The sequence below is a fragment of the Gopherus flavomarginatus genome, chromosome 4, assembly GCF_025201925.1.
Source record: "Gopherus flavomarginatus isolate rGopFla2 chromosome 4, rGopFla2.mat.asm, whole genome shotgun sequence".
Lineage (NCBI taxonomy): Eukaryota > Metazoa > Chordata > Testudines > Testudinidae > Gopherus > Gopherus flavomarginatus.
The window spans coordinates 155,579,692-155,593,062 of record NC_066620.1 but is presented as its reverse complement, the minus strand read 5'-3'; the positions used below and the strand labels follow the sequence as shown (position 1 = coordinate 155,593,062).

Here is a 13,371-nt window from a genome sequence, read left to right as displayed (position 1 = left end):
TTCCTCCTCTGAAAATTCTGTAGTCACTGCTCATCATTCCAGACCTGCATGGGACTATGATCCCACTACTCAGTGCTAGCTTCCCAAATCCAAAAGCAATGGTCCACCGTGTTCAGCTGTTCCTTGAATGCCAAAAGTAAGCTAATATTGCTCCTATCCATGTCAGATAGCATGTCAGGCAACTCTGTATCCTGCTGAATTAGGAACTTCACAATTACCTGCACTGCCATTTGCGATGTGTTACTGATAGCTAGCAAAGCATTGGAGAGCAGTGCGGGATCCATCCTTTCATACCAAGATGGCGGGGTAAACAGCAAACAAGGGCTGTTGAAAAATGTCGTGAACCGAAGATGGAAGCACATGGAATGCTCAGATGGAAAGCAATGCATCATGGGAGATTGAGCCAGGACCCATAATGTGCTGCGATTCAATCTGCCTTCCCAAAAAATCTAGCAGCAGAAGGTGGCGAGCCGAATTTTGGGATAGCTACCCACAGTGCACTGCTCTCACTGTCAGTGCTAGTGCCCCAAAGGTGGACGTGCTCTGCCAACAAAGAGATCATAGTGTGAACATGCTAACAAAACTCTGCAGTGTAGACAAGGCCTAAGGCAAGCACATACACCTTCATTTGTGCAGGACACACATTTGATTTCTGCCTGGGCAGGGCTGCGGTGTTTGGAACGTGTTTTAATAACATCATAGAGGGGAATCTTATAACTTCACATACAATGTTGCCACACATGTTTTACCAGGACATTACTGACTTGCAAATTATGACTTTTCAAATGATACCTTACAAGCATACTTTGTACAAAATATATTATAATAGGGTGTAGGGTGTGAACATAGGGGTGTATTCCATCACAGACAGTACTTTAGACTTGTCATTCACTTTAAAAATTATCAGTGATGAAGAATTTACTACAATGACCCTTAATGAATTGTTCCACTGGTTAATTGTGTTCACTGTTACAAATTTACCCCATTTCCAGTCTGAATTTGACTAGCTTTGACTTTCAGACACTGAATCATGTTATACCCCATTCTACTACTAGACGGCAAAGTCCATTATTAAATATTTGTTTCCCACGTAGGCACTTACATATTGAAATTAATGCAGCTCTTAACTTTCTTTGTTAAAATAAAAAGATTGAACTCCTTTAGTCTATAAGGTAGGTGTCTACTCCTTTAATCATTTTCATGACTCCTCTCTGAACCCTCTCCAATTTATCAACTTCTTTTTTGAATTGTGGACACCAGAACTGGATGCAGTATTCCAGCAGCAGTTGCACCAGTGTCGAATGCGGGGGCAAAATAATCTCTCTACTACTTGAGATTCCTCCGTTTATGCATCTAAGGATCACATTAGCCTTTTTGGCCACAGCATCATATTGGGAACTCATATTCATCAGTTCATCCACCTCCCCTTCCCAAATCTTTTCTAGAGTTACTGCTTCCCAGGATAGAATCCCCCATCCTGTACAGCCTACATTCTTTATTTCTAGATATGTACATTTAGCCATATTAGAAAGTATATTTTTTGCTTGCACTCAGCTTGCCAATTGATCCGGATCACTTTCTGTTAATGACCTGTCCTCTTCATTGTTTACCACGCTCTCAATTTTTTGTTATCTGCAAACTTTATCAGTGATTATTTTATGTTTTATTCCAGGTCATTCATTAAAATGTTAAATAGAGTAGGGCCAACAACCAGTCTTTGCAGGACCCCTCTAAAACACACCTGGCTCAATGATGATTCCACGTTTACAATTATATTTTGAGAACTATCAATAAGCCAGTTTTTAGTCTATTTAATTTGTGCCACATTAATTTTATATCATTCTAATTTCTTTAATCAAAATGTCACATAGTACCAAGTATATTATATCAACACTATTACCTTCATCAACCAAGCCTGAAATCGAATTTAAAAAAAGTTTGTTTGCCAGGATCTATTTTCCATAAATTCATATTGATTTACATTAATCATATCATCTTCCTTTAATTCCTTATTATTCCATATCAGCCACTCTATTACCATGCCTAGGATCCATGATATACTGACAGGCCTATAATTACCTGGGTCATCCCATTGACCCTTTTTAAAAACTGGCACATTAGCTTTTTTTTCAGTCTTCTGGAATTTCCCTAGTGCTCCAAGACTTATTGAAAATTAACATTAATAGTCCAGTGAGCTCTTCAGCTAGCTCTTTTAAAACTCTTGGATGCAAGCTATCTCAATCTGCTGATTTAAAAATCTCTGACTTCAGTAACTGCCGTTTAACTTCGTCCTGAGAGACTTGTGGAATGAAAAAAGTTATTATATGAAGAAACTACATCATCTGTTTTTCCCCAAATGCAGAGCAGAAATATTTATTGAACACTTTTGCTTTTTCTGCATTATCATTGATAATTCTACCATTTCTATCTAGTAATAAATCAATACCATTGTCAGGATTCGTTTTGTTCCTAAGACATTTATGCTCCTCCTTATTGCTGGATAGTTTTCTCTTTGTCTCTCTTTATTTCCCCTACCAATTTTCCACAATTCTTAGCTTCTGATTTATATTCATAACTACCAACTTCCCTCTTTCTTCTCTTTCTTCCATTTGTTTATATCTATCTATCTCTCTCGAAAATAGCTGCTTCCACTTCCCCTCTAAATCAAGTCAGTTTTTTAACCAATACGGCCTTCCTTGATTGTGGCTTTTGGGGCATCTAATGAAGCATTCTTAAACAATTCCCAATTATCACTTACATTTTTATGGTTACGTTCTTCCTCCTGATTTGGTTCATAATTGTTTTCAGCTTTATGAAACTGGCCCCATTAAAACACCAAGTATATATATTACTGGTCTGGATTTTATTTAGTTTGCACATTATAAATATGACCAAGTTGTGATCACTTGTACCCAAGCGATCATTAATTTATTGTTTTGTGGTCAATTTCTCTTATCTGTCGAGATGAATTCTAACACAGAATTTCCTTGTGTTTGCTGCAACACTTTTTGAATTAGGATATTGTCAAGTGTAATATTTAGACATTCCAAGGTTATTTTAGTATTGGCAGTATGACACCTCCAGGATATGCCACTCAAATTGAAGCTCCCCATTATCATGCAATTTCCTCTCCTATGCAATACACGTGCCCTATGGGTGCTCCACTGTAGGTGTATCTGTGCTCCTGCACCTCTAATGGTAGATTTTAGCTAGCAGTGTCCATTCAGCCCACACATGTGCCTTCTCTCCCTTGGGGTCTGCCTCGAGACTATCTAGCACTGCATGGGCAAACCCCACTCAGTTTATTCTCTACCGCAGAGCCACTTATGGAGAACTCCAAAGTAGAGTAGAGAAAGGTGGTTTGTGGAGCATCCACAGGGACACACAGCTCAAAGAACCAATGTGAGTGACCTGGAATCCTTTCCATTTTTGTAGGTAAGTACATTGAGTGGTTGACTTCTGGCTGTGAAGCAACACGTCTTTCACCTCGTCAGAGCATTCTATCTCTATGTCTTGGAACCAAGAAGGAGCCAATTCTGGAGGCGGAGGACCTTCAGGTTGGAATGAAGGATCAGCCCATCGCTTTGGGAGAAGCTAGGGAATGGGTCTGAGAGGAACCAGAGAACATATTGCCATCTGTGTCAGATAAGGAAACCAGACTTGTCTTGGCCAGGGGGGAACACTCAGAATAACTTGCTTTGTCTCATCGAATTTTCAACAGGACCTTGCATAGAAAAGAAAATGGGGGAAAGACATACAAGAGGTCCCTGTCCCATGGGAGGATGAGGGTGTTTCCCAGTGAATGTTTCCCCAGGTCGCCCCTAGAGCAGTAACAACAGAAGATGGTTATTCACCTTTGTAACTGTTGTTCTTCGAGATGTGTTGCTCATATCCATTCCAATTAGGTGTGCAGGCACCACGTGCACATTCTTCGGAAGATTTTTACTCTAGCAACACTCAGTGGGTCAGCTGATGCGCCCCCTGGAGTGGCGCTGTTATAGCACCGGATATATGCCCCTGCCGACCCAGCGCCCCCTCAGTTCCTTCTTGCCGGCTACTCCGACAGAGGGGAAGGAGGGCGGGTTTGGAATGGATATGAGCAACACATCTCGAAGAACAACAGTTACAAAAGTGAGTAATCGTCTTTTCTTCTTTGAGTGCTTGCTCATATCGATTCCAATTAGGTGACTCCCAAGCCTTACCTAGGCGGTGAGGTCGGAGTGAGATGTCGCGGAGTCAAGGACCGCTGAACCAGATGCCACATCCTCTCTAGACTGCTGTACTAATGCATAGTGGGAAGCGAGGGTGCGTATGGATGACCTAGTCGCTGCCCTGCAGATCTCCTGGATGTGTATATAGGCTGGAAAGGCGTCAGACGAAGCTTGAGCCTGAGTGGAATGGGCGGTGAGGTGGCTAGTTGAAACGTGAGCCAAGTCATAACACGCACGGATTCATGACGTGACCCAAGCTGAAATTCGCTGCGAGGAGACCGGTAGGCCCTTCATCCAGTCTGCCACCGCTACGAACAGCTGGGGAGTCTTGCTAAAAGGCTTTGTTTACTCCATGTAAAAAGCGAGAGCTCTATGAACATCTAGAGAATGCAGCTGTTGCTCTCGTCACGACGCGTGCGGCTTTGGAAAGAAGACCATGAGGAAAATGTCTTGGTTGATATGGAAGGCAGACACCACCTTAGGGAGGAAGGAAGGGTGTGGTCGCAGCTGTACCTTATCCTTATGGAACACCGCATACGGAGAGTCCGCCATGAGGACCCTAAGTTCCGACACGCACCTCGCTGATGAAATAGTGATGGGGAAAGCTGTCTTCCAGGAAAGGTACAGAAGCGAGCAGGTAGCCACTGGCTCAAAGGAGGCACCCATGAACCTGGATAGGACCAGACTGAGGTCCCACGTAGGGGCTGGATGACAAACCTGCGGGTACAAACGCTCCAAACCCTTGAGGAACCTGCTGACCATAGGATTAGAGAAGACTGAGAGCCCATTCTTGCCTGGATGGAAGTCTGAAATCGCTGCCAGGTGTACCTTGATAGATGAGACCACTAGGCCGTGCTGCTTCAGGGACCAGAGATACTCCAGGATGGTAGGAACTGGTACCTGCAGGGGGACTGTATCATTCTGGGTACACCAGTAGGAAAAACGCTTCCATTTGGCCAGGAAAGTAGGTCTAGCGGAGGACTTCCTGCTACCCAAGAGCACTTGCTGCACTGAACTGGAGAAATGCAGCTCAGATTGAGTTAACCATGCAGCACCCATGTTGTGAGATGGAGGGACTGTAGGTCTGGAGCAATCAGGATTAAGTCGGCCTTGTCCCTGCGTAGCTTGAGAAGGACCTTGTGGAGCAGTGGGATCGGAGGAAAGGCATAGAGCAGGTGGTCTTTCCAAGTTATCAGGAATGCGTCTGACAGGGAGCCCGGACCGTGTCCCTGGAAGGAGCAGAACACCTGGCACTTCCAATTCTCATGAGAGGCGAAGAGGTCTATGTGGGGAAACTCCCACTTTCCCTAAAGCCTTCGCTAGCCCAGAGATGATGCATCCGTGGTCAGGGCTAGCGAAGGCTTTAGGGCATGGAATAGCATCTCCCTGCATACCAGGTTGGGGTTCAGACACCAACCCAGAGAGGCTAAGACCTCTGTCAGCACAGTGAGAATTGTGTCCAAGCTGTCTTGGCCAGGATGGTACAATGAGGAGAGCCAGGTCTGAAGTGGACAGAGGCACAGTCTGGCAGGTCTGTGAAAGTGCATAAGGCCATGTGGCCTAGCACATCGAGGCATGTGTGTGCTGTTGAGGTTGGGAAGCTTCGGAGGCCCTGAATAATGGTCATCATGGCCTGAAAGCGGGGCTGCGGTAAGCATGCCCTGGCGAGGTTCGAGTCTCGGATCGCCCCAGTGAAGTCTATTCTCTGTGTAGGTTCCAGAGTGGACTTCTCAGTGTTGAGCAGCAGGCCGAGCTGGTCGAACAATCCCATAACAAAATGAACATGAGACTGCACCTGCGTCTCGGAGGAACCTCAAATGAGCCAGTCGTTGAGGTATGGGAAGACTTGTATCCGACGTTGGCAGAGCGAGGCCGCTACAACAGCCAAACATTTTGTGAAGACTCTTGGCGCTGTGGATAGGCCAAAGGGAAGGACAGTAAATTGGAAATGCTGCTGGCTGTCCACAAAGCAAAGGAATAGCTTGTGCGGTGGGTAAATCGCTATGTGGAAGTAAACGTCATTTCTATCGACGGCGCCGTACCAGTCTCCAAGATCCAGGGAAGGGATAATGGTTCCCAGGGATACCATGCGGAACTTCAACTTTACCATGAATTTGTTGAGCCCGCGCAGGTCCAGGATGGGCCACAGACCCCCCCTTTGCCTTGAGAATTAGGAAGTAATGGGAGTAAAACCCCCTGACCCTCGAGTCCTTTGGGACCTCTTCTATTGCTCCGATGGCCAGGAGCGCCTGTACCTCCTGTAAGAGGATTTGCTCATGAGAGGGGTCCCTGAAGAGGGACAAGGAGGGAAGGTGGGGGGGGTAAACAAACTGAAGATGGTATCCAGTATCCACCGTGCATAGGACTCAACAATCTGAGGTTACACGGGATCACGCAGGGAGGAAATAAGAGAGAGAGTTGCAGAACGGCAGGAAAAGATCCGGCAAGGAAACTGGTGCTCCATCCTCAAGCGCACCTTCAAAAGTTTTGTTTGGACCCCGCCGGTGGCTTTGTGGGGCCTTGATTCTGGCCTCCTTGAAGACTAGATTGTCTCTTGCGGTTACCACTACCACGTCTTCTAGTGAAGTCTTGCCGAGGCAGAGGGTTAGGATAGGTGCGCTGAGGCTGGAAAGGTCTGCACTGAGTCACCAGAGTATGCACACCCAGTGAGCGCATGACGGCCCGGTTGTCCTTCAGGCTCTGAAGCCTGGGGTCCATTTTATCAGAGAACAGCCCTTGGCCATCGAAGGGCAAGTCCTGGATAGTGTGTTGCAGCTCCGGCAGAAGGCTAGACACCTGCAGCCATGAGATGCAGCGCATGGCCATGCCCGAGGCTAGAGTTCTGGCCGCCGAGTCCGCCACATCTAAAGATGCCTGCAGGGATGTCCTTGCCACTTTCTTGCCTTCCTCAAGCAAAGCTGCAAACTTTGCCTGACTCCTGGGAGACCAACTCGTTGAATTTCCCCATTGAGGTCCAGTTATAATGGCTCAAGAGAGCTTGCTGGTTAGCTACCCTGAACTGTAGGCCACCAGCTGAATAAATCTTGCACCCGAATAAGTCCAGGCGCCTGGCCTCCTTGGACTTGGGAGCAGGCGCTTGCTGGCCATGTTGCTCCCTCTCGTTCACCAACTGCACTACCAGAGAGCACGGGTGAGGATGAACATAGAGATATTCGTAGCCCTTAGATGGCACCATATATATCCTCTCCACCCCTCTGGCTGTGGGAGGAATAGATGCTGGGGACTGCCAGATTGTATCAGTATTGGTCTGGATGGTCCTAATGAAAGGCAGGGTGACGTGTGTCTTTTCAAGGCATGCAACCTCCAAATGTCATTGGCATGATTGTTTTCAGGCCAGTATGTAGTGTTCTTCTTGTGCTGACTGTGACCTGCTGTAGTTAAAATGTTTTTCATGGGGAGGAGCGAAGAAAGGAAAAGAGGAGATTTGAAGCATCAAGGTGACGGGACAGTTATAGTGATGTGGAAGCCTTACTTGAATATTTACACACTTTGACAAAGTTTTTTTGAACTACAAGTTTAAGTTCTTGACATATAAACTTTCTTTTCTAAGAAATTAAAACATTAATATTAATTTAAAAGCAATGGGTATCTATTTCTATCTCTACCTCCAGCTTACTTTTTTTATTTTACCCCACTAGCTCTATATGTTTTATTTCAATGTTTTCCTAACACCATTTTAAGTATTCATTTTTTTAAAAAAGGTTTTGGAATCATAATAAAGAAGTCTTATTCCCCACATACGCATGTGGAAGACAGACAGCATAGAAACTGACTCCTCTGAATTAGGATAAATTATAAACGGATCCCCCCCAAATATAAAACTGATAAATGAAGATTCCCTGAAGCACCCAAAAGCTCAGTAGGGACCAGAAGTTGCTCCTCCATAAAATGGTGTCACTGGACACAGTGGAACTACAGTTGTGGTCATAGTGCAACTCAGCAGCTTAGGAAGGATTCCATTACCTCAACTCCTATTGAACTCCTTAGAACACAGCTGGGCTACTTGGTTGTGCTCAAGGAGGACTGATTGGTTCCTAAATGCTAAAATGATTGCATATAACAACATTCTGAAGTCTTCCTTTGAGAGTAATGGGTTTGCAGTTCACAGAAGCATTTAATTATCCAAAATAGAGGTAACAAACACATGAATCAGTAATGCTACAAACAACAAGCACAAGATTTAAGCAGACCTACCATTTACTCCTAGTAGTCGGAACAATGTTTAGGCAGTTGGTAAACAGTGATTACATACCTATCATTGATAATTTGTGCTCTCCCATCTTTGTTGTCTTATACTGAAGCTGTAAGCTCTGTGGGATAAGAAGTGCCTTTTTGTGTTGTGTGTGTTTCTAGTACCAAGTATTATGGGGCTCCAAACTTTGATTGGGGCCTCTAGGTAATGCTATAATACAATCAACAACAGCAGTAGATGCCACAGCCAACACCATTATTCTCCAATATAGATCCTTGTCAATTACTTGTTCAAAATTTAATTTATTTCATCTAACATAATGTAGCAGCAGTATTTTCAAACTCAAGCATATTATTTAACAATGATCTCTCCCATTCCCCTCCTAGATATACCCAGACTATCTTAAATCAAACAAAGTATCTCTTGGCATTCCTTTTCCACATCAATTTAGATTGCATTTCTATTTCCTTCACAACTAAATTCACTGTCTAGTTTCCACGTGCAATTCCTCTTTTTGTTTTAAACAGTGGAAGAGTTTTGTTTTGTCCCCTTTCTTTCCAGAAAATCTCCCTTCAATCTAGTAAACTTATTGAAGTAGCTTGGTTGGGCAGAATTTTTAATTTTCTTATTTCAACTTTACTTAATAGTAATTTTGAGTATCAGCAACCAAATCCTACATTATTAGGCAAACAGTTAAAACTGAATACATTTCCTTAGTACAGTTGTTCTCAGCCTTTTCTGACTGAAGTCCCTTTGTGATGAACTGGCAGATGCATATTTTGTCCATCTTCCAACATGGTTGACACCACATAAATTGTGTGTAGCGTAGCTGTAGCCATGTCAGTCCCAGGATATTAGAGAGACAAGGTGAGTGAGGTAGTATCTTTTATTAGATGTCACTTCCTTATATGTCACCATCCTTCACAATGACAGCATAGCTGCCTGCCTAAAATATTTACGAGACAATGGACAACCCTCAGTTATCTACCTCAAATGCACTGTCAAACTCATCCATTCCATCCTCACCCATAACAATTTTACATTCAACAACAAATGCTTTTTCCAAATCATAGGAATAGCCCTGGTGCTAGGATGGCTCTCCAATATGCCAATATCTTCTTAAACCACCTTGAAGAATTTCTGGACAAATGCACCATGAAACCAATGATATACTGAGAAACATCAATGATATTTTCATCCTCTGTACAGATAGCTTAAACTCCCTCACAGATTTCCAACATAACTCCAACAACCACTACCTGTCCATTTAACGCTCTCTGGAAAACACACACACACACCCCAACTTCCTGAACATCACAATCAGCTTCAACAATGGATGTCTAGAGCAACTATATATCAAAAACACAGAGATCACCACCCCTACCTTCATAGATCCAGTAATCACCCCAAGAAATCAGTTATCTATAGCAAGGCAATCAGATACCACAGAATATGCTCTGAGAAGAAAGTCTGGGATATACACCTTAACACACTTTAAACCGCCTTCATCAAATAAGAACACTTCACCAGAGAAGCAGATCACACCATGCAACAAGCCAACTGAAAACCCTGAGAGAACCTGCTTCAATACAGATATAAAACCCCCTCTGACCACACATCCTAGTTGTTACCTACCTACCACTCCACACAGGCACCCATACTCATCAAATAACTACAACCCATACTCAATGGGGAACCCATCTTGAAAGAAATCTTTCCTGAACTACATTTCTGGCCTTCAAATAACCCCCCAACCTCTCCAAGCTCATCATCAGAAACAAGCTCCCCAATGACACACCAACTGAACAACAGATGCACTGCCAGAACAACAGATGCAAAATCTGTAGACATATTTCCACTGCTACACTGATCAATAACCCACACAACACACTTCTCAAACTCTATGGATCCTACACATGACTATCACAACATATGGTGTACCTCATCCAGTGCATTAAATGTCCCAACAACAACTATGTAGGTGAAACCAGGCAATAACTACACTCTCAAATGAATTCACACAGGAAAATGATAGAAGACAAAACCACCACATCACCTGTGGGTGAACACTTTTCACAAATCAATCATTCTATGGCTGACCTATCAGTCCTCATCCTCAAAGGAAACCTGCAGAACACTTTCAAAATACGAGCTTGGGAGCTTAAATTCATTACTCTGCTAGACACTAAAAATCATGGACTGAATACAGACACTGGATGTGTGGCTTATTACAACAACCTGTAACCCACCTTTTCTGTCCAATGACTGCAGAGGTGTTAACGGACTATTACCCTGAACTGTCCTTTACAATATGTGCTAACTACTGTACACATACTAAACAATCCGTTCCACTTTGCATTTTGCTGTCATGCTGGGAGTACATTTCCTAGACCTGAAGAAGAGCTCTGTGCAAGTCAAAAGCTTGTCTCTCTCACTAACAGAAGTTGGTCCAATAAAAGATATTAACTCATTCACCTTTTCTCTCGTATAAATTGGTAGTTATATTTTCTCGTTATCCATTTCAGTCTTTTCGCTTTCTTCTCGTTTTTTCTCCTTTTTGTTTTTTGGCTTAAAACTCTGTTTTGCTTTCTTGCTTTTTTGGTCCATCTCCCCTGACAACTCCTTCCTCTTCATTTCCCTAACTACCTGAAAGCTGCCTGCCCTCGAGCAGAGTGCCCATTTCTAGTTTCATAGGACTAAGTTGCATGGCTGTGCAGAGCATCTTTGACCAGTCAGCTACTGTCTACACAAATATATATAGAGAAAGCTTTACCTGAAGACTAGGTAGCTTTCTATTAGCAGTCCTTTTCACCTTTCCACATCCCCAACTGCCATCTCAGATTAGTCTAATGCAGGGGTTCTCAAACTTCATTGCACCACAATCCCCTTCTGACAACAAAAATTACTTCACGACTCCAGGAGGGGGGACTGAAGCCTGAGCCTGCCCCAGCCCCACTACCTTGGGCAGGGAGGCCAAAGCTGAAGCTCAAGGGTTTCAGCCCCAGGCAGAGGGCCTGTAACCTGAGTCCAGCCACTCAGGGCTGCAGCCCTCGGGCTTTGGCTTCGGCCCTGGCCAGTGGGGCTCAGGCTTCAGCCCTGGGCCCCAGCAAATCTAAGCCAGCCCTGGTGACCACATTCAAGGGGGATTGTGACCCACTTTGGGGTCCCAACCCACAATTTGAGAATCGTTGATCTAGTGCCTCCTGAAATTATACTTCCCACCCGCACTAAAAAAGTTAGAAAACACCTCCTGAAAAATTAAGTTTCATATATTCCTCTGAATTTGTTTAACACTCAAAAGCTGAGAGACTTTGTTTTCATATCTTTTAAGTTCTTAAGCATCTGCTCTCTTCTATGTGTACAATGCTCTTTAATGCTAATGAAACACGCAGAGAGGACAGAATCCTTAAAAGTTATAATATTTTACTTAATATTCTGTCACTTACCTAGAACTGCCATCACTGTGCCATGCTTTCTCTTCATCTTCTGATGTTCCGCCACTGGCAACAACTGCTTCTCCTTCCTAACAAGGAAATGATAGATATTTACTTTGTGGTGTTAAACTGAAAACTGTAATTACAGTTAACACTTGAAATAACCGTTATAATTCAAAGTCTGTGAAGCTTTCCATTAGAGGCGGCATCTTTCAGGGGCTTATAAGTCAACCATTAAATACAAATTTTCAACTTAAGTACTTATTTTCTTTAAGGTGATTTAGTTGAATTCTTTGCTATTTAAATAAGAGCAAAAACAACAAACGTATAATGTATGGAAGGCAGAAATCTAGTGGATGGGACCCAGTAAACCTAGGTTCTGGTATTGATTTCCTGTGACCTTCAGAAGTCACTGAGGGTTTTCTACCTTGGAACAATCAAGAAAATTAATCCCAATTAACAAAAGGTGTGAATGTACAGTGGATTAGTTAAAATGCATTAACCCCCGTGTAAACATCACATCTGACGAAGTGAGTATTCACCTATGAAAGCTTATGCTCCAGTATGTCTATTAGTCTGTAAGGTGCCAAAGGACTCTTCGTTGCTTTTTACAGATCCAGACTAACACGGCTACCCCTCTGATACTTGATGTGTGAACAATTCATTCAGAACTGAAGAAGCCATAATTTGGTTTATTTTAATTCAGTGAATTCAGCCACTTCAATTGTGAGTGTTCACACAGAATTTAATACAGAGTAACTAATCCACTTTAAATTCACATCTTTAGTTAATTTGGATTAATTATCCTGAGTGTCCCCATGTAGACAAACTCTTCTCTCTGTTTCACTGTCTTATCTATTTAGATTGCTGGCTCTCTGGGGCAAGGACTATCTCTTCCTTTGCGTATGTACAGTACCTACCACAATGGAACTCTGATCTCAGCTGGGGCATCTATGCACAACTGTAATGCTAATATACAACAGCAGCATAAATGCTTTCTGTCAAATGTTTTTGTGTTTCTGAAACAAAAATATATGCCTCCATTTAGTTTTAGTTTATACTATGGACCAAATATCTTGGTTTTTAATTTAAAAAAATATATATTTCCAGTTAATGGTCCACTGACCTAAGGTAGAAATTAGCTACATAGCATCCACTGTAACTACTTTTTTTTAATGCTTAGGTATACCATAAATAATGTATATTATATGCACTGCATAAAATTCATACCACATATTGAAAGCAAACACTGAATCTCACAGAAATAGCTAAAATACATCTTGTCTATTCACAAGAACAGTGCATGACAAAGGAATAGCTCATTTGCAAAAAGGCTTTTTTGGAAGGGAAATATTATTCTATTCTTTAAAAAAATTACAAATACAAGTATGCTGGGGAACTTTAATTTAAATTGGAATGTTGGGTAAGAATAGTTTAATTTGTGTTATCTGTTTAAAAGAGACTTAAATCCGTTAAAGCCAATTCTAATGCTGTATCATAATTATATAGGTCA

The 13,371-nt window shown here is 42.8% G+C and overlaps 1 protein-coding gene across 3 annotated transcripts in view; it reads right to left on the bottom strand.

The window, feature by feature from the left end:
• The window catches only part of PHIP (pleckstrin homology domain interacting protein), a 339,268-nt gene that overhangs the window by 98,173 nt on the left and 227,724 nt on the right, over positions 1-13,371 (bottom strand). For all 3 annotated transcript variants that reach the window (XM_050950076.1, XM_050950077.1, XM_050950079.1), the window contains one exon: positions 11,871-11,947. In XM_050950076.1, coding sequence (XP_050806033.1) covers positions 11,871-11,947 — 77 coding nt within the window. The remainder of the gene's footprint in view (positions 1-11,870; positions 11,948-13,371) is intronic.